The 22,587-nt window shown below is 33.8% G+C and overlaps 1 protein-coding gene across 1 annotated transcript in view; it reads right to left on the bottom strand.

Annotated features, from left to right (window-relative positions):
- Positions 1–22,587, bottom strand: part of LOC134270608 (uncharacterized) — a 226,690-nt gene that overhangs the window by 72,153 nt on the left and 131,950 nt on the right. Inside the window, 24 exon segments of the mRNA XM_062752837.1 lie at positions 246–400; positions 1,181–1,223; positions 1,331–1,537; positions 3,457–3,627; positions 3,711–3,883; positions 3,998–4,040; positions 4,169–4,378; positions 8,516–8,692; positions 9,238–9,398; positions 9,949–9,991; positions 10,102–10,317; positions 10,607–10,777; positions 11,256–11,419; positions 11,640–11,682; positions 12,041–12,253; positions 12,344–12,514; positions 18,970–19,133; positions 19,287–19,329; positions 19,445–19,654; positions 19,816–19,989; positions 20,799–20,962; positions 21,060–21,102; positions 21,205–21,426; positions 22,358–22,531. Of these exon segments, the coding sequence (XP_062608821.1) occupies positions 246–400; positions 1,181–1,223; positions 1,331–1,537; positions 3,457–3,627; positions 3,711–3,883; positions 3,998–4,040; positions 4,169–4,378; positions 8,516–8,692; positions 9,238–9,398; positions 9,949–9,991; positions 10,102–10,317; positions 10,607–10,777; positions 11,256–11,419; positions 11,640–11,682; positions 12,041–12,253; positions 12,344–12,514; positions 18,970–19,133; positions 19,287–19,329; positions 19,445–19,654; positions 19,816–19,989; positions 20,799–20,962; positions 21,060–21,102; positions 21,205–21,426; positions 22,358–22,531 (3,555 nt within the window).

Here is a 22,587-nt window from a genome sequence, read left to right as displayed (position 1 = left end):
ATGTATTTTATTTTTGGCAAGAAGCAATTTTAGCAATTTTAAAAGGCTCACTACGAAGATATAACAAATTAAACAGTTTATTTTTAGTGATATTTAATTTTAGCAACCTCAGAACCCTCGTTAATAATGCCAAAATTAAATCCTCTCTAAAAATTCTGCTTATACAGTATGGTTTTTTTTGCTGGAAACATATAATACCATTTCATGATTGTAAAAAAGGACATATGATTGTTAGGTATACTTACCTAGAGATTCATCCCAGTGGCAAAGTTGCTTGGGTAGCAAAGTTTCATTAAAAACTGTAGTAGTTTGGTAGCAATCTCCATCCGATTCAAAACAGAAACTGATGTTTAGGTTTACCAGATATAATCGCTCTCCATACATATCCTCTATAGAGAAGCTGAATTTACAAAAACAGAGCAATGAAGAATACAAGTTTTTAAAAAAGGCAATAAAGATGCTTTATTAAATTAAAAATTTTCCAATTTCATCTCCACAAAGTGTTGCAATGCAAAGAAAAATCTATAATGCCCATAAAAATGTTTGAAGAATTTTGTTAAAAATAAAAAGAACATTTACAGCCAGACTAGCATACTACTACAACAGATATACATGCTAATATCATTTGAAAACATTCACAATTTAGCAAACTTTGTCAGAAAGATTTATCTTAAACATGGCAAGACTAGGACATAATTGGTAGCATATTTCTTTTTAACCTTTGATCTGACAAGGTAAAAATACTGACTTGATCTGATGCTGTAACCATTTTCATCTTAACTAAATATAACAACTAAAATTTGTTTTGAAAAATTCAAATAAATAAATGCCATTGTTTAGGGTACATGTACAATTGACAAAGAGACAAATATAACCAAACATTATATGATAGTACATGTACCAAGAAATCTGCTCCAATGATCTTGAATGCTGATGCAGCCCAGGTATAAGACATAAGCTCTCCTAACATTGTTGTGATGTGAGCTAAATACTGTCTTTTATCATCAACAGAAATAAACCATTTAATTTACTTTATGTCTGACTCATTAATAAGCACAGACTTTGGAAATATCACATAATTTGCTAACAGACGGACAGAAAAAAGAATGATTAGTTTAGGTTTATATAATCTTTGTGAAGCAAATTAATCACTGTGACAGTAATGATTCAATAAACTTACTCCATTCTTGCCACTCCTCCAAGCCAATGTTTCTCAAGCTTTCCTGATTAAAAAAAGAAAATTTACAATTATTTTAATTAAATTTTGATATGGGTGTATTAAAATAATTATTTTACAAGAATTTTATTTCAAAAAGAGCAAACAACTAACCAAACTGGTAATCCACAAGTGATATATTTCTCCTGAACTTTTCAATTCCAACATTAAGGACTGAATTACAGGGATCGATGTTTAAGAAGGTCTTAAAGCTGTGCCTTACGAAGTCGACTTCAAGACAACATTCTGATGAGGTGCAATCATTCTTTAAATGACAAATGCCTCCCAAGATCCTAGGTTTTAGAACAGTTTTTATACATGCTACAAAAGTAAAACAAGAGATGTTTGTGAAACACTCATGCCCCAACCTCTTGGACATAAATAATAGGGTGCACAAGCCTTAATTACGGGCAGTATACATTAAAGGAAGTGTACTGGTATATGGAAATGAAAAAATCTGAATATCTATTTTCAATTTAGTATGTGCAACCTCTGCAAAGAAAATGAACGGGATTGTAAATTATTGGAATTTTTTTTAATCCAAGGGACATCTTCAGAAAAAATTGCTTGATCCAACCCAAAACAAAAAATCCTGGACTAGATATTTTAAGATTATAGAAAAAGAAATCTGTATATAAAATTTCATTTCAGTATGTCCAACCTCAGCAAAGAAAATGAACATAGACTATTGGTGGATAAAAATACACCTAATGACCAACAGAGAGAAGCAAAGCAATATAATCCCTTCCCTACTTCAGAGAGGGGCATAATAATAGATTTTGTATTCATATGAAGCAGAATTTGTGCAAAATCTTATGTGTGAAAAGAAGAAAACACTTGCTGAGGCCTTCAACTCACCATTTAGATATATATCGGCAACGTATTGTCAATTAACAATGGTAATTTCCTTTCCTATATATGTTGATATGATATATCCTGGTAAGCTTGAGATAAAAGATACCACAGAGTCTGACACATCTGTTTCATTCTTGGATATTGAAAAAGACGTTATTTGGTAATCTAACAATCAAGCTTTATGATAAACGTGATGACTTTTCTATTGTCAACTTCCCTTACTTATGCTGCAATATACCTTCATCATCTGCATATGGTGTTTATATATCTCAGTTGATTTGATACACAAGAGCATGCTCTATGTATTATCATTTTCTAAAACGAGGTAAATTATTGACAAACAAGTTGATGAAACAAAAATATCAGCAGTCTCATTCAAAGTCATCATGTCAGAAGTTCTTTGGTCGTTATAATGACCTTGTCTCCAAATACAATTTATCGAGTCAAATACTGACTGACATTTTTCATACCAATTGTTAGTCCATTATTTATGTACTGAATTGATGACGGATTTTTGCGTTATTTCCCGATCATGACAGGGAGAACATGGCAGGTGTGACCGGTCAGCAGAGGATGCTCACTCCTCTATGGCACCTGATCCCTTCTCTGATGTTTAAGAGGTCTAGTGTTTGCTCTGCTCTTATTTTGTATTGTTTTATGGAATTTGATATTGAATACTGTATGTTATCTCCATATCCTTCATTCTGGTACACTAGTAATCAAATGTATTTCTTACAAAGAACTTTTTTCGGTAATAACCAATATTTGCCCCCCAAATCAAACTTTGATGGAGATATATTTAATTAAGTTCTTAAACAGGGGAGTATATGCTGACTTCAAAGCACTGAATATTTTCATAAGTAATGACGCCATATGTACGTAATGACGTCACAAACATGACGTAAATTTCAGTTTTTTATGAATTTTACAGAAAAAGGAACACATTTCGTCGATATTTTGAGTAAAAGTCACCGAGCGCATGTGTGTTCAGGATCAATATTTTGATATAATGTGTAGAATGATAATATCAATGAAATATGTCAATACTGTTCCTGAACAAACTTGTGCTCTATAAATTTTAAAGCTAAAATTGTTGAAATTTTGTCCATTTTGTCCTCTTTCTGAAAAAGGATATAAAATCGGGACTAGTTTGTGACGTCATAAAAACAAAAATTGTGAATACACTGCTTTGACACTATAATATTTTCTGTTAATTTATATTTCTCATACAATTTATTGAATTCAGCACATTTCAGGAAGTTTTCAAAATATGACTTTTGTGGGGGCAAATATATGCAATATACCGCATATAGTTCTTTAAGTGCATAAAAGTTTAATAGAATATAGAAATTAAATTGAAAAGGTTTGTGAGATTTAATGTTTACATGAAGTCCATCCCTCAACAGCCATGGTAGATGTAGGACTGCACGAAGTTGTTTCGAAGTACTGAGATATGGACAGTTCATCTAACAGCTTAGACAATTTATAATCCTTATTCATCAGTTCTGTCAAATTTTTAAGTGAATTTTCCACCAGCCATGCATTCAAAGAAAAATCTAGAATAAAAGAAAGAAAATGAGCAAAATACAGATGAAACATTTTCCATAATATGAAGAATTATGAAATCATCTTTACTCACTTGTTTTGACAAATCCTCGATTCCAGGAGCAAATGGCCTTAGGGAATGCAGTTTTGTCCAGCACTGTAAACACCGAAGTTGACTTGCATTGAGGGTCTGTTGATTCATAGCAATCCATCACATCCATTGACACTAGATACAAGTTCTCCTCTGGGATATCTGATACACTGTATCTAAAATTGAAAGTACACACAAATAAAAGAACAGAAAAGCACCAAAATAAACAAATTTACCCTTCAAAAATATGAAACTTAATATTCATCCTTTTGATTCAAAACTCCTCTTACCTTATTCTGTATACTCCAAATAATTTGAACTCATGAATTTTTCCTGTGCAAAATGAAACAATGAAATGTAACAATGAAAACTGTCAGTAAATAAACCAACATTGTAGAACACATTATATCTCAATGTTTGTTTGTAAGCTCATAGTCTACAAATCAGTAGTTCATACTCACCCCACTGCATTCCAGCCAGAGTTTGGTTGTGGAAGACTTGTTCTATTTGTATGCTAAGGCTACTGGTACAGTGGTCAATGTTGAAGGAGATTTCATAGTTCCTCTTCAGAAGTGAAGCATGCACACAACATCTCACTCCAGTACAGGAGGATAACAGATCACAGTTTACACTAGGGTCCAGAGTGGGTAAGCTGATGTTCATTGCACAACCTGTTCAAAAAAAAATAATTTCAAAAACAATCTTTCAAATTAATAAAACAAATCTATAGTCTTATTAAAGCTCATTCAATGGTATAAGAGAAGTTGCAGATAAGAGATGGGTACCCCCAAGTGTAACAGAGAGACATTCAGATAGACAGATAAGCGCACAGATGGACACCCCCAACACTCAATACTAGTACCCTCCTGCTTTTCAAGCAGGGGGTTTAACAAGAGACCCAGGGATCCTGGCTCATCTGAACATATTGGCTAGAAAAAAGCATGCTTTGCTGTTCATGAGCAGCATTTTTTCCCCCTAAATTTTCCTATGTAAAAATTTGATCTACCATTGTTGCCACCCCTGGAGGTCATGTTTTGAAAAGAAAAACAAGAGGCCTATGGGCCACATCGCTCACCTGAGAAGCTTTGACCATTCTGTTCTTTACCAGATTTCCCCCTTGTTATACATAATGCATCCCCATCCTACCCCACTGATCATAATATAGACATTTTGAAATCTACACTACCCCATGATCCTTCCATGGGCACATATGTTTCAGCTTTTTTGGCCCAGTGGTTCCTGAGAAGAAGATTTTCAAAGATTTTTCCTATATATTTCTATGTAAAACTGATTCCCTATAATGGCCCCGCCCTTCCCCCGGGGGTCATGATTCCTACAATTTAGAATTTACACTACCCCAGAATGCTTCCACATAAGCTTCACTTTTTCTGGCCCAGTGGTTCTTGAGAAGAAGATTTTCAAAGATTTTTCCTATATATTTCTATATATATTCTTAAAAACTTTGATTCCCCATTGTGGCCCCGCCCTTCCCCCGGGGGTCATGATGTGAACAATTTAGAATCTACACTATACCAGGATGCTTCCACATAAGTTTCAGCTTTTCTGGCCCAGTGGTTCTTGAGAAGAAGATTTTCAAAGATTTTTCCTATATATTTTCTATATAAAACTTTGATTCCCCATTGTGGCCCCGCCCTTCCCCCGGGGGTCATGATTTGAACAATTTAGAATCTACACTACCCCAGGATGCTTCCACGTAAGTTTCAGCTTTACTGGCCCAGTGGTTCTTGAGAAGAAGATTTTATAATGACCCAACCCTATTTTTGTCTTTTCTTGATTATCTCCCCTTGCGAGGGGATATGTCCCTTCATTTTAACAATTTAAATTCCCCTTTACCTAAGGATGCTTTGTACCAAGTTTGGTCAAAATTGGCCCAGTGGTTCTTGAGAAGAAGTCGAAAATGTGAAAAGTTTACAGACGGACAGACAGACGGACGACGGACAAAATGTGATCAGAAAAGCTCACTTGAGCCTTCAGCTCAGGTGAGCTAAAAATGAATTTACACTACATGAGGATGCTTCCATATAAAAGTGACTTATGGTTTTGCTGTTCTTGAGAAGATTTTTAAATTTTTTTCCTATATATTATTATCATATAAAACTTAAGCCCCCCATTGTGTACTCACCCAAACTATGAAATTTAACCTGTTCACTCATCTGGAAAATGTACGTCAGATCCAGCATCTGAAGCAAGCCTGGTAGTATGCATCTTTAGATGTATCACCCATGCAAGTTTGATCAATATAGGGTTTATAGTTACTTTAGAATGGACCTGCACCAAAACTTTAACCTGTTCACTTATCTAGACAAGAGGCCCACAGGCCTTATAGGTCACCTGAGTATTGTGTAACAACTTTCAAACAATCAAATTTGGTTCATGTTTTAAACCAGAGGCCATTAAATTCACAATTTGCAATTTTGAAAGAGGCACCATTGCTTATCATAATTAAAAAACTTGGCATGCTTACTCTACTTATTCAATACCCAGAGGTAGATCTGAGTTACAAAGAGAAAATGTTCTTCCACTTTTTAACCAGTTGTGCACCTCACCCCAAAAGAACCACTGACCCTGGGGCCACATATTTCAAAATTTTGCAAATTTTATCATAAATGGTTGATTAATACCAAAGAGCAGATTTCAAAGCATTAATTTGTTTTCAGACTATGTAACTCCCCCCCCCACCCCACCCTTGACCCAGGAGGGGGGGGGGCATAAAAAATAATCATTTTGCTAGATGCACCTTTCTTCATTATAAATATATATACTTGGATCACTGGCATAAACCCAGAAGCAAAGGAAAATATTTTCAAAGAATTAATGTATTTTTACTGAATAATCAAAAGAGCCCTAACACCTGAACCCCTGATCCTGGGGCAATAAAATTCACAATTTTGGAAAAGGCACTTTTGCTTATCTTAACAATGTGCTTAGTTAGTTTGATTAATACTCAGAAGCAGAGAAGATTTTCAAAGAATAAATGAATTTTCACTATATAATCAATAGAGCCCGCCCTAACACTAGAACCCCTGACTCTGGGGCTATAAAATTTACACTTTTGGAAAAGGCACTCTTAAGCTTGCTCATCATAACTTTGTGCTTAATTAGTTTATTTAATACTCAGAAGCAGAAAAAAAGATTTTCAGAGAATAAATGCATTTTCACTATATAATCTATAGAGCCCCGCCCTAATACCAGAACCCCTGACCCTGGGGCCATAAAATTCACAAATCTGGAAGAGGCACTCTTGCTCATCATAACTATGTACTTAGCTAGTTTATTTAAAAAGCCAGAAGCAGAGAAGAAGATTTTCAAAGAATAAATTATAGAGTTATTTATAATAAAATATAGAGCCCCACCCTAACACTGGAACTCCTGACCCTGGGGCTATAAATTTACAATTTTGGAAAAGGCACTCTTGCTCATCATAACTATGTACTTAGTTCGTTTATTAAAAAATCCAGAAGCAGAAAAGAAGATTTTCAAAGAATAAATGCATTTTCACTATATAATCTATAGAGCCCCGCCCTAACACCAGAACCCCTGACCTTGGGGCCATAAAATTCAAAAATCTGGAAGAGGCACTCTTGCTCATCATAATTATGTACTTAGTTAGTTTATTTAAAAACCTGGAAGAAGAGAAGAAGATTTTCAAAGAATAAATGCATTTTCACTATATAATCTATAGAGCCCCACCCTAACACTGGAACTCCTGACCCTGGGGCTATAAATTTACAATTTTGGAAAAGGCACTCTTGCTCATCATAACTTTGTGCTTAATAGTTTATTTGATACTCAGAAGCAGTGAGGAAGATTTTCAGAGAATAAATGCATTTTCACTATATAATCTATAGAGCCCCACCCTAACACCAGAACCCCTGACCCAGGGCCATAAAATTCACAAATCTGGAAGAGGCACTCTTGCTCATCATAACTATGTACTTAGTTAGTTTATTTAATACCCAGAAGCAGAGAAGAAGATTTTCAAAGAAATAATGCATTTTCACTATATAATCTATAAAGCCCCGCCCTAGCACTGGAACCCCTGACCCTGGGGCCATGAATTTCACAATTTTGGCAGAGGACTCAATGCTTATTACTTTCATGCTAACAGTTTGCCTGCTTGATGTCCAGGAGTAAAGAAGAAGATTTTTAAAGATTGCAATAATTTTAGTGGTTTTGGCCCCACCCCTCAGGCCCGGGGGGGGGGGGGGGGGGGGGGGGGGTATGAAATTCACAATTTTTGTTCCCCTTCACCCATAGATGCTGCATACCAAATTTGGTTGAAATTGGTTTAGTGGTTTCAGAGAAGAAGCTGAAAATGTTCAAATGTTAACACACGACGCACGACAATGGGCGAAAACAGATAGCAATAGGTCACCTGAGTTACTCAGGTGACCTAAAAATGTAGGTCAGATGAAGCATCTGAAGCAAGCCTGATAGTATGCATCCTTAGATGTATCACCCATGCAAGTTTGGTCAACATAGGCAAGTTACTTGGAAATAAGACCTACACCAAAAACTGCACCAAAAATGTTAACCTTCTCCAAAAACATTAACCTTGTCATTTCTTAGTTGAAATTGCAGCATCTGTAACCTTGACTGACACAATGAAACACTCTTGAAGCATATTGCCAGCATATCTGATCAATGTAGGGCATAGAACTACTTAAAGGGAAAACTGCACCAAAATATTTAACCTGGGACGCCGACACTGACGCCGAATATTTCACATAACTCCCCCAACTTCGTTGAGGTGAGCTAAAATATATATTTGTTAATGTTAATTTCACCTCTTGTCCATCCCTTTGATATTTCTGATGAATTTTCAGGAGACAAAGTACACATTGGGTACTTGGAGTAGGCAGTTAAACCCAATTCTTCCATCAGCTGTGATATGTAAGGATTTTCTATTCCATCAAAAGACATATTTAGTCCATTGCTTAATTTCCATGTGTTTAGGGAGAAATCTATAAATAAATACAATCATCGATTAATTTAAGTCTCATAGATTAACTAGTCCATAAGTGATCATTTCAAAAACTAGAAAACAGAATAGTAATTTTTTGACAATAGTGAATACAAGTAGGATTTTATCAAGAACACTAACATATGGCTTAAATCATTCACAGATCAATATATATAAGGTCTGGTTAATTGTAAGCTTCAAACACCTTTGAGTTAGCTATTCATGCACCAGAAATATACAAATCTTAAAGCATTTTATGCTTTATGTGGGTTGAATTTTTATGAACATAATACATGCAAATCTCATTTAATCTTAGCAAAAATTAAAATGCAATGGATACACTATAATTATTATCCCTATAGATGCTGAAGGATACAGAAAAATGTTTTCCTCTATCAATTTGTTTGAGAAATTGACTAACAAATTCAAACAACTGGTAACATTTTGTCTGCTTTGTAAAAAGCATTTTTCCCCAAGAAATTTCACATAAATTAATATAAATATTTTCTGAATTGAAGATGAAAGTATTCATGACAACTCACAAACCTTGAATCTGGAAATTCCTTGACCAATCACACACAGCTTTTGGTATCAATGAATTTTTGAAAAGAACATGGTGGACTTCACAGTTCTCTGGCTCGTAACACTGACTGATGTTCATACTTAGAAGATACTTCTGATCATTGTAAAAATTGTGCATCAGTATGCTGAAAAAATAACATAGAATGTGACATAAACCATGTACCGAAAATACACTGACTGATGTTCATACTTAGAAGATACTTCTGATCATTGTAAAAATTGTGCATCAGTATGCTGAAAAAATAACATAGAATGTGACATAAACCATGTACCGAAAAATTTATTTTTTCTCAAAAGAGGTCATTGAAAAAAGACAGAATCTCCCAAGGTAGACGTCATCAAAAGTCAGCATTATGATTGATTGATGACTTGTACAGAAAGCTTTAAAGTTCTATTGCAGAAAATCCCTATGTTAAGTGAATAGTGTTGCCCTAATTATTATCTCATCTTTTCCTTGGGACAAACATTTGATATTTAGAAAGGATAGACATAGAGAAAAACTCTAGTCAGAAAAACTCATTTAAGTCTTTGTCTCAGATGAAGTAGACAGTGTAGAAAATCAATCAAAGATCTTTTTTTTAAAGTAAAATAATTTAAGAGAAAAAGACTAAATTTAAGTTTCTGTTTTTTCCCACACCTATCCAGCTAGTTATGCATGCATTTATAGTTACATACCTCATTTCATAAATTCCATACATATCAATTTTTAGTTGTTTGTCTGGAAACAAATTGAAGTTTAAAATTAAAATCATTGATTAAAGATAAGAAGAATGTCAAATTTGCATCTTCAACAGTTGACTTTATTAATGGTATGATATTTCAACATACCCCATTTCATGGTTAGAAGATTGATATCAAAATGAAGCTTTTCAATCTCTACTCTCATGTTGAATTTACAGGAATCAATACTTAGTCTAACTTCTATATTTCGAGACAACACACGGTCAAACATACAACAGGTAACTGTTGTACAGTTAGAAGTCAGGTAACAGTTGATTTTGTCAGAGGCTGTAAACTGGGTGATGCCATGAACCTTTCCACACACTGAAATTAATAACTTTATTTCACTTCTATCTTATATTCTAAACAAAAAGTCACAAACACTTCATAAGTGCATTTTTTTTCTTCAAATTTTGAAATGCGCTCTTGCAATTGCAAAGCATGATATTTATAGCATGAAAATATAATTATTCAACAAAAAAAAAGATCGCACAAGAATATTCATTAATTTTCTAATTTTACACATAAATTCTTTGCTGCTTTTTTTTTTTTTTTTTTAATAGTCTTTTTTAAAAGTATGATGAAAGTTCTCCTGAAAACTGAAATTGCATACCATCATTCCAGTAGTTTTTATGAAAAAAGTAATTTTCAGATTCTCTGCTACAAGAGTAGGGAGACAAATATTGTGAAATCAACAGATGTTCTTCCAGCAGAGCAGCATTTCCTTCTGATATTGCTGACATGTTGATGCTATGATCTGAAGTCCACTTAGCAAGGGAAAAGTCTACAAGTCAGTGAAGTTGAGAAGTCAACAAGTCATACAAGTTAATTTTAATGAGCATTAAGGTATAAAATCATTATGGACCATAAAAACTTTTGGAATGAATTCACCTTCAGTTCTTTATTTCTTATGAACTGAAAGAATGAGTAATGATTTTCCCTCAAACCACATCTTATGTAGATCTAGGTTATATGGCAGCAAAATAATGAAATTCAAATATATTGAAATAGCCAATTAATCTGATTAATCACTATCAGATAACATGAAACCCATCATTAATGTCCCTTTTTAGTTGCAGTTTGCAGTCAATAAAAATATGAATCAGTTACATTACTACAGATACAGTATACTACATTTAGTTTTTCAGCATACAGTTGCATTTGCAGTGATTTTAAGCTTATATCAACAAGACAAAGTTAAGCAAAGAAACTCTTCATGATCCCTACTTTCAACCAATTTTGCACAAAGAATTCCTGCTTACTCTTCTGAGCAAATCCAGTGGAAAGACTACAAATTCTTTTTGGTAAGAGAGCATGCTTGATGACATCTGTTTCAAACAAACAAGAGGCCCCTGGCTCCAAGCAAAATCTTATGTGAAGAGTAACTTGGAACTTCCTCTCCATTTTTAAATCATATACTTTGTATCTAAAGTTCAATTAGAACAACAATCAATGATACACATCCAAGAGTCCCCTTAAAAAGATTAATAATACCCATGCATAAATTTAAGTTTCCTTCACTAAATTTAATATCAAGTCTGGGAGAAAATTTAGCATTTAATTTTTTACAGCTGTGGCAGAATATACAGTAATTCCAAATACAGAAAACATATTAATAATAGATGTATTAGTTCGACACATGTTACCTGAGTTTAATAATATCCTTCCAATGGAAGTAGTTTTCTTGTCCTAGAAATAAAATTTATATGAAAGTTAGCTGTATAGTGATAAAATATTAAATACGATTGAAAAAATTTCAAATGGGTTAAATGCATTCTCACAATTTGTCAGACTTAGTATATTTCAACCCTATTTTGATGTTCAACTGTGTATTTTTTCCTATCAGCATATCTCAACAGATTTTGTTATCAAATAAATTAATTAGTTTAGGCCTGGCAGAGAAGACAATAGAGCTAGGACATTTTTGAAATGTTTGCTAGCAGAGGTATATTCTCTCTCTTTCGATGCCCTCTTATTCAAACTAAAAAAAATAATCAATAAATTTTCATGCATTCAAAATTATAGAATAATAAATGGAAGTACACACCAAATGCCACATCAAACATAGATATGTTATGAATAAAATTCTCAATTCCAATCAAGAGCCTGTTATCACAAGGGTCAAGATCAAGAAAGATGGAAAAGGATCTCTGGAATGGAGTACTGGCATTGGCACAGCAATACACTGCAGTACAGGCGGTGGGGATATGACAAGCAAGTTCTGTTGGTAAATCTTCTGTTTGTATGTCAAATGGACATTCTGTAATCAAAAGTGAAAATCAGAGGAAAATGTGGACACATTCAATTAAATTATGACTCACTTAACAAATTCTGTACCATAATTTATCACCTTTATTCCAGCCATTTATCAAGGAACTGAAATTGGTGCTTTCACTACAAGATTTTTCCCTCACATACATGGCCAATCCAAGATCTTCAAACAACTCTAAGCGACTATACTCTGGTAAGGGTAATTCCATTGGAATCTCCCTCTTAGCCATCCAAGTTGTTAGTGAAAACCCTGAAAATGCATAACCATAAATACTATACATAAATAAATGGAAAAAACAAATTGAACGTACATTGTAATTAACCTTATTCATTTATCACTACCTAATTCTGCTAACCACTTTCTCATAAAGATTTCAGCAATAAAAGCAAAAACTTGAATGTCTGAATGAATGAAAGAAAAAGTGCACAAGCTCACATAATTATACTCATTCACTGCTTGATAATGCTACACATAATGAATGGCAATGTTATATGATCTACGAACAAAAAATAATACCCCCCCCCCTTTTTTTTCATTTATACAGATATTTGTGAAAATTATTGAATGTCATTCAATCAGAATTTCCTGTGAATATGCACATGTACACAGTATCCACATTAACTAAAATGTTACATGAATTTCTGCTGAGCAGTTTCAGAGGAGTTTAACTGACAAACTGTTTCCGTAGCATAATTACGTAATTTTGGCCAAAACTTGCTGAAAAAACAAATCAAATTAGAATTCCCTGTAAATCTACACAGTTGTTTAACAACAAAGTTTTATGAAATTATGTTGAGAGGTTTCAGTGGAGTTGCATAAGTAAAACATGTCGTGCCGATGAACAGCTGACTGAAGAACTTACTGACTGGAACTTCAAAAACATTATTATATCCTCAGTTGATTGCAAGAAAGATAATATATCCACAACAAGAGGCCCATATGGGCCACATCGCTCACCTGAGCCTTGTGACTTGGAAAAAGTAGAAATTGGTTTACTATTGAAAAGTTTAAATCCAAAAGTTAGGCCCCGCCCTACTCCCGGGTCATAATTTGAACAAACTTGAATCTACACTATCTGAGGATGCTTCCATATAAATATGAGCAATTAAGGTTTTGCTATTCTTGAGAAGATTTTTAAAGAGTTTTCCTATATATTTCTATATAAAACTTTGGTTGGCCATTGTGGCCCCGCCCTACCCCCGGGGATCATGATTTGAAGAAACTTGAATCTACACTACCTGAGGATGCTTCCATATAAATATGATTAATTATGGCTTGCTATTCTTGAGAAAAAAATTTTTAAAGAATTTTCCTATATATTTCTATATAAAACTTTGGTTGGCCAGTTTGGCCCTGCCCTACCCCCGGGGGTCATGATTTGAACAAACTTGAATCTACACTATCTGAGGATGTTTCCCCATAAGTTTCATCTTTCCTGGCACAGTGGTTCTTGAGAAGAAGATTTTTAAAACATAACACCAAAGAAGATGGGCGCATTTGTCGTGTGATCTGCAGGAATCATTTGTACGAAACATTTATGGTTTAAATGTCCATGATTTGGTTGGCTGAACATAGTTTGTCAGAGTTTAAAAACACTCCCATAGGTTTGTCTTTTTTTCAATTAGTTTGAAAGTGTGAGATTGTAACATTTTTGTCCGTTTTCCTAGGGGGTACTATAGCATAGTAATGTTTCACAAAAAAATGAACACCTAAAATATTTAATGCATATAGATGCATGATACGTGTACATGTACATTATATAGAATAGAAGATTAGAATCGATTTCGCTCGAGAACCAAACTGAACCAAAATTAATCTAATTCAAAATTTTAATACTAGTATATCAGTGCATGAAACAAAACTGACAAAAAAATAGTTGTTTGCATAAAAAAAAAAAATAACGCCCCATCTCAGGCCCGAACCAAAAAATTTTTGATTCCAGTGCACCGAACAAATAGCCAAACTGACTGAGCTATCACCGCTTCACACACACTGATGATTTTAAAAGGACAAAGAAACATCATATTCACACATTTGGATTTTATTTTGGAAAAGTTCGTTTTTCGTGGTCTCTGGGTCTTCTCTCCATTTTTTAAATACAGTACAGCTCACGAGTTTCTTCCGGATTCCACCGGCCACGGTGGACCTATGTTCCACGCTTTTCCGTGGAACTTTAGAAACGTCGGCGTCTTTGAAGTTCGGTCTCCGATCCACGGTGTGACACGGTGCCTAAAAATTGCAATAATGTTCCTCCACGGTGCGACACGGTGTGCACACGGTGCCTAGAAAGTGCGGCAATGTTCGTCCACGGTGCGACACGGAGTTAATCCACGGTGCGAGTCGGTGTTTCAGCACGGTGTTAAACGGTGCATTTCTTCCAATTCTACTTAAAATGTTGTATAATTCTTTAATTCTTCAAACAAATCACTCAAAGCAGGTCCATACATATATAAAATCAAAGTAATATTCCAATGTTAAATGCTCGTTTTTGGAAGACATGTTCTAAGAAAGTATATTGTTTTAATTTATTTAGATAGTATAGTAATGGATAATACATTATTCTAATGTGTTTACTTTATACTTCTATTTCCTATTTATTCTTATTCTATAATAATGTCGAAAGAATATTACATCGTCTTAATACGTCGGTAGCGTATAACCTCATAGGCCTGAACCCTGTATTAGTTACACCCGTAGGCGATTGAACACAAGATGACACACCTGTATACACACGTGCCTGGTCCTGACGTAACCCACATATCATTGTTGACCCCCCCCCCCTATTTTCACTATTACATGTACATCCTTCCTTGATTTTTTTAATATTATAAATTTGCATGGCTCAGTTCTTTTAAAATTCCTGTGTCACACATTCACTGCGATTTCTATATACATGTACCTGTTACATATTCATATACAATGTATATAATAACAAAAATTCTCTAATTATGTAACAAAAACAGACGAAAAATAATTCATTTTAAAATTACTTGTGGGGTTATTAAAAAGACAGTATGAAACATAAAGCCCCATTTTATAAATTCTCTCTCTCTCTCTCTTTCTATCTCTCTCGGATACCAGTGGCGGATTCAGAGGGGGTACACCAACACACACACACCACCCTTGGATTTGCAAAAAAAGAAACAGAAAGAAGGAAGTCCCAATTTTTTTGTTGTGTTTTTACTATAGAAATATAGATATGTTAACTGAAAGTCTAATGTAATATATTATGAAATTTGGTTGCGAAAACAAAATGAAACCCCACCCCGTTAACAAAATAGGATTTTCGGGTTCGGAGATATGTTTTGCTTTCTTTTACAAAAACTTTCAGGTAATCCATACAAATACTTTTCCGAGGTTGATCAACCTCCCACGTTTAAAAACCATACTTCATCCTATATCCCATCGAGTTGTTTAATTACATGTATATGTAAAACGTACATTATAATTACAACTTTTTTCCCTTCAATCCCCTGTTTGAAAAACCTTTCAACCCCCCTTTCAAAAATTTATATAATTTCAACACTGTGTGTGTTACTACTGCTTCGTACATGTACTCATTTATACAAGGTTAAAACTTCCTTCTTCAGAAAGCATTAATTCGTAATTTACATGACTGTATACATGTTTTGAAAATACATTTTGTCACTCAATGATCGACATATTTAAACTATAACTCAGAAAGTGTTAGGTAAATAAGGTATGATTGCTTAAAAAAATAATTAATTTTTCATCAAAAGAGACGGTTAATATCTTAAATTTGCGCAGTTTCCATGTCCTATCATTTACCGAAATCAAAGTCTATCAATTTCTTTGAAGTGATTATTACTCGGCAAATCATTGGTTAAGATAAGGATTATTGCAGTTATAAACACTGAAAACCTATAATAAATGTAAAATATGGAAATAAATATTAAATGCGGCAAAATCTACTGAACAGGCAGAGATGACAATCCGATAAATTTTATTAATTTAAGTAGTGATCAACTTACATGCTGAATAAAACAATCACCAGCAGAATTTTTGGCAAATAAAATCTACTAACCTCCGTACAATTATTACTTCATTCAGAAATGTATATCTTATGAAAAATGAAAAGAAAAAAAAAACAGTTAGCGGCGAAAACATTGATATTTAGCGATTTTAGAAATGGTTTTATCCCCCCACCTACCCCTTCTAGAAAGTGATACGAATCGGCTAATTAAAACTTTATCAGAAGTCAGCAAATTCATTTAAGGTTTTAAAAATCTTAATACATGCTTATTTGTGTCTGAAAAAGGATTAAAAAAATTAACATAGTACATGTTAGTTTATATTCATTGTTGTAGTGAAACCTGGAAGATGAATTTCGTTTGATATCAGTTGAGTGTGTTACATGCATATGTATACACTTTCTGTGATCAGAACTAAAGAATGTGAAAGGTGTGATAAACATACGGCGCCCCTGGCCCACCGGCAGGGACCCAATATATTTTTAAAACAGGTGTGAACTCGGAACTGAACCATGAGAATGTTTCAAATCACGAGAGAAATTCTTTCCGCGTTAACAGACTTTGAAGGTCACCTAGCGTCATGCGATTTTGATTGACAGGTGAATGAGTTGATGCACAAGAATCTCGTGCGTACAGCATATACATGATTCATTGCATTAAATGAGTTTAATATGAACCAAAGTTGTGGAAATTAATTAGAATTATAGAAGGATTAATTTTGACTTCCGTAACCTAAATAAAACGAAGAATTAAAAAAAAAATGATAACAGACTATGTCAGAGGGAGTTCTCTCTCTCTCTCTCTCTCTCTCTCTCTCTCTCTCTCTCTCTCTGAACATTTTAAAATGTAGAACTGAATTAAAATAAGTTTAATTATTATGAAAAAAGTAAATTATATATGATTTGTAGAGGAATATTTAGAATGCTGCTTTAGCAGTTCAAGCAATTTTTTTTTTACTTTTTTAAAAAAAAGTTTTCGTACTAATCGCAGACGATTTATAAAGAAGAAAAGAATACCCGATACTCAGGTAGAAATACTTCCACATATTCGAAAGAAATTGAATTTTTCTATGTCTCAAAATGTCAGGTTAAATCAATGGATACATACAACTGCCAGATTTTTTTTTTGGTGAATGTGTACAACTAGTCAAATACCAAACTACGTATAAGAAATTATCGTGAATACTAGGGTTTATTTTTCTTGCATGCATTTTTTCTTCCTCGCATGTAGCAACTTAATAGTATCTTCATTGATATGTGGTCTATCTATTTATACTATAATTATTTCTACAAAATAAGGGTATATTCATAATCTGTATATATACTGACTCGCTTTTTTTTTATTTCACTATTTTTATTTACGAAGTAGGAATCAGATAATGTTGAATTAGCTATCTGATACATTAAATATTTGTGAATATCCTTTTATAATAATTATTTTACAGAGAAAATAATCGCTAAAATTATCTATGTTTCGCACTGAATAAGTTAAACGGCAATGTACTGTCTTGTACTTGGATTTGTACATGCGGATTTATCGCTTATATCGGAAACATAATAATTTGCACAATAGATAAATATAATTGTTCTTGTTTTCAAATAAATATGAAATATGAATTCAACAGAAATAAAATTTAAATTTATTCAATAAACTTGGCAATCATACCGTCAATGGCGAACCAAAGTTTACACCTCGAAGCTGTTATATTATGAACTCACATGTTTGTTAACGAGCTGTTTGTATTAAGTCAATCTTCATTTTTTTTTTCTAGCTATCAAATAATCATTATTTATAATTTCAAAATTCTATAACTGAAATGATTTTTATAAACAAACTATTTACTTCCGTAATTTTCTCACACGGTGGAACACGGAGGGTCCCCGAAGGAAATGGTGATGTCCACGGTGTTACACGGTGCGTCTCTGGAATGATCGCAATATACACACACCGTGGAACACCGTGTACACGGTGTTACACGGAGTATTTTACACCGTGTATTTTCCACCGTGGGGTGGCAAAAACTCGTGAGCTGTACTGTAAGTATATTCGTTTCTTTGAATTAAAATACACACAAATAACGTTTCAAAATCATGGAGAGAAGACCCAGAGATAGAAAAATTTTAGAAAAACGTTTTTAAAAATGTACCATTTTGTACCAAATGTTTGATTTGGCCAATTTTCAAGTTATTTTTTAGCAAATCAAAGCTCAATTTCGGGAAAATATTTTCCTTTCCTGTTGCACAGGAACCCGATAAATAGAAAAATGTTAAAATTTCATGTGACATGTCGATAAAATTTTCACTTTTCAATTACGCCCAGATTCCTGCCGAATGACAATCAAAAGCGCCCTCATTCTTTTCATTAATTCCCAATTATCTCCCCTTGACTGAGGGCGTGGCCCTTCATTTGAACAAACTTGAATCCCCTTCACCCAAGGATGCTTTGTGGCAAGTTTGGTTGAAATTGGCCCAGTGGTTCTTGAGAAGAAGTTGAAAATGTGAAAAGTTTACAGACAGACAGACAGACGGACAGCTTGACGGACAGGTAGACAGACGGACGCCAGACGAAATGTGATCAGAAAAGCTCACTTGAACCTTTGGCTCAGGTGAGCTAATTATATTATGGTACAAGGATTATGCAACTAAAACAATGTTTTTCACAATAAATTATCCCTGTACAACATCAGATGTAATGCATATTGTAACTACTCACCTTGTTTATCATAATCTGTTGAATTAAAGGCACACAACTGCTTTGGAAGCAACATGTCTTTAAGTATACTCTCTGTCAGTCCACAATGATCTGGTTCATAACATACACTGATGTTTACACTCAGCATGTAATGCGAGTCAAATGTCAAGTCATACAGAGTGTAGCTGAAAATAAATGAATCATGAATCATTACTTTCATCTGCTAAGTAGTTAAAATTATTTAACCAAATGCAAAGATATCAAACACAAATATCAAATTATTAAAGAGTCATATTTGATATGAAAAAAGCTATTACTCGAAAGGAGCTTGGAATTACCTTAACTTGTAAACTCCACCAAGTTGGAATACTTGTTCTTCACCTGCAAGATGCAATAAAATACTAACAGTTCTGTCATATTTTTTTATTTATTGAAGGATATGATTTTATGTATAATAACATTTTGTTTCAATGATTGTACAGAAGGAAAAGATCACCAAAGTTGAAGTCAATGAGAGAGAAGTCAGCCTTCCACTCCTCTATGCCGACACTCAGTTTAAGATGACAGGAGTCAATGTGTAAGAACCAGGAGACTGTGGTCTGTAGCTCTGTGTCCTCTGTACAGCAGGTGATGGAGGTACAGCTAGAGTGAAGCTGACACGACGTCTTCTTTTCCAGATTGTAAGGGAGGCCTGATAATCTGCAGTCTGCAAATGGGTGTTTGTATAACTCTTTCAAAACTTATTCACATCATTATGTAGAAATGTATGTAAAAGATCCATTTGTTCATTGTTAATCTAAACCAAATATGCATAAAAATAATACTTGTGTTAGATTGTCACATTACACTTATGTGTGGTATATATACCTCCACTCCATCCATGATAGGTAGGCCAGTAGGGAACAAGTCCCCTGTTACACCTTGGCTGTTTTCTGTAGTTTGCTAGCTGTAAGTAATCATCAATCTTTGCCATCTCAAAATCTGGCAAAGTTCCACTGTTTTCATTTGAATTGTTAAATTTCCAATTTGAAAGTGAAAATCCTGAAATATATATGAGGTGGACATAGGTTAAAATGGTCACTTCTTGATCACCTTAATTATGATATATGTATTTCTGTTTTATATAATGAAAATTTTCCACATTTTTAAAGGGAAGAGTAAAACCATCCTAGCATATATACAATATATTTCATTGCATTTATAACTTTAATAAGAAGCATACCCAGAATGCAGAAACAAGCATGATTGACAGTTATTATAGACAGGAAATTCATTGATCCTTTCACAACAAAGGGAATACATGTACTTCGATATCAATATGATTAGCAATCATGCTGTTTTGGAGAAGATGTATGCACCATTTAAAATTTGATTTCATAATTTTAGTTCCATCCTACTTGCAGTCTCAATAATTTGAAAACTATGATTCTCTTGAAAAGAATTTCTTTATTTCCTTTCATGTAAACTACATTTTACTTGAAAGAAATATATTATTTTGTAATTACAAGAGATGTCCAGTCTGCTTGCAAAAATTTCATTCACTAAAATATTTTTGTTATCAAAGTTAAAACAATATCTGGAATTCATGAAAATTTGTCTTGCTTGTCAAATTCCTGATTTTAATAAATTCATCTTGTGAAAACAACATGTTTAAGTTTAATTATCTTTAGTATATATTCAAATGTAAAACTCTTATCCTTGTTTTGGTCCAAGCCTACAATATGGCTACAGTTGAACAATTTAACTTTACACTATCTGACGTTTGCATATTAATGTGCTACATACTTCCTACAGCATGAAGCCACTTTTATTAATTATTACTCCAATATGTCTCACAAACTCTCATTTACCTTGAGGAAGTGGCTGTTTCCAAACACATATTTTCTTTGGAAGAAGGGTATTTGAAAAAATTGTCTGATTTGCTATTTCACAGGTGCTGTTACTGCTGAGGCAGATGCTAATATTCAGATTGATCAAGTATTTGTTTGCATACCACAAATTCTTCAAATGAAGGCTAAAAGAATTAAAATGTTTTCATTAAAAGAATTATGATTTTTACCATTTAGTTGCAAAATTTCAAATTATATTTCAAGGAGAAAAACAAAACTTACTCCATTCTCACAACTCCAAAAAGCCAAACAGGTCTGACAAACTCTGTATAATGAAAGCACATTAATTTAATTCCACCTTAATATATATTTCCCATATAGATGTCAATTACTACACTCTCGAAATTTTTCTCTATTGAACACTTACCAGTGTCAAGCATGTTGATGGATTCCTTTGACAGTTCTGTAAATTTCCAGTTGTCAATACCCACAGTGATCCTGGATGTACAGGGATCAATGTCTAAGTAAGTCCTGAAGCTCTGTCCCAACTTAGTGCTGGACACACAACAGTCCAGTCCTGTACAGGAGCTAGGCAAGTGACAGGTGATTGCACTTGGTAAAGATACTAAGTCAGAGATACCAGGGCAGCCTGTAAATAAATACACATAAATATATACAATATATTGAAACAAAGTCATCAAAAGACAGAGTAAAACTATAGTTGTATATGTTTCCATAGGAAGCAAATGCCCAACCACATGCAAAATTTCTATTTGGGAGAGGGGGGGATATAGAGTTTAACATTTCATTTAACTAAAATGATGTGGTACTAAAATAACACAGCAATAAAATATCTCTTCTTAGAAAATGGAAGCCTGTAGACCAAAAGTCGATCAAGCTGAGCTCTCTTTCAGTAAAATTCATGCTTGTGTGGTGCCTCCATCAAAATCTCATCCAAAACTTTTGTAGTTGTTGCAGAGAAATGAAATTCCATTTCAATTGCACAATCCATACCCTTTAACCCTAAACGCAAGGTTAAAAAAATTTACATCCCATCCCAAACATTCCTAAATTTATTGCAACGCCTTATTCCTTTATTTATATGATGCTATACTATTTGACCCCCCTGTCCCCAAAAGCAAACCATTCAAGCTATTTGTTAAACCAGCCAATAGTGCATCAATCCAACCAAAAACTTTGCTGTAGTTTTTGAAAGCTTAAGAACAAAAGTGATGCCTTTTAACCCCATTATAATAAAAGCAATCCCAACTTCTTCATAAGAGAGTCATTCTACGGTGCACATATGAACATTGTTTAATTGCATGGAAACTAATGAAGGATGAAAAGGCTCGTGTAATCTTACATATTCCTCATTTTACTGGGTAATGATATAAAAATAATGTGCTAGAGGACTTTCCATACTCCTTAAAGTAAGAACATCAGTTAATGCCCCTATGTTCTATGTTAACCTAGGATATATGTAGCAGCAAGTCAAAAGTATCTTGCTTTGAACATTTAATTTAAAATGCTGGAATAGCCTAGGTTTTAATCAAGGAAGCATCCTCAAAGTATCTGCCTACCAATGTTCCATCTTTTGCTGTCAGTAGGTGAATATGGACTCTGTGCTACATCACAGTTATTTCCCTTGAACTGGCTTAAATGAAGATGTTCCATCAGGTCCTGTAACGGTACACCAGTCAGAGGAGTAGTGTCCGTGTATCCCTTGGAAGATAACCAGGGGGTCAGGGAGAAGTCTATCCAAAAGAAAAGATGTGTATAGAAAAATGCAAAGCTCTAAATCATAACCAAA

The sequence above is a fragment of the Saccostrea cucullata genome, unplaced genomic scaffold (assembly GCF_032062105.1).
Source record: "Saccostrea cucullata isolate Sc308-1 unplaced genomic scaffold, CSIRO_AGI_Scuc_v1 ctg171, whole genome shotgun sequence".
Classification (NCBI taxonomy): domain Eukaryota; kingdom Metazoa; phylum Mollusca; class Bivalvia; order Ostreida; family Ostreidae; genus Saccostrea; species Saccostrea cuccullata.
The sequence above is the reverse complement of the archived record's forward strand: the minus strand, read 5'-3'. Positions and strand labels throughout refer to the sequence as shown.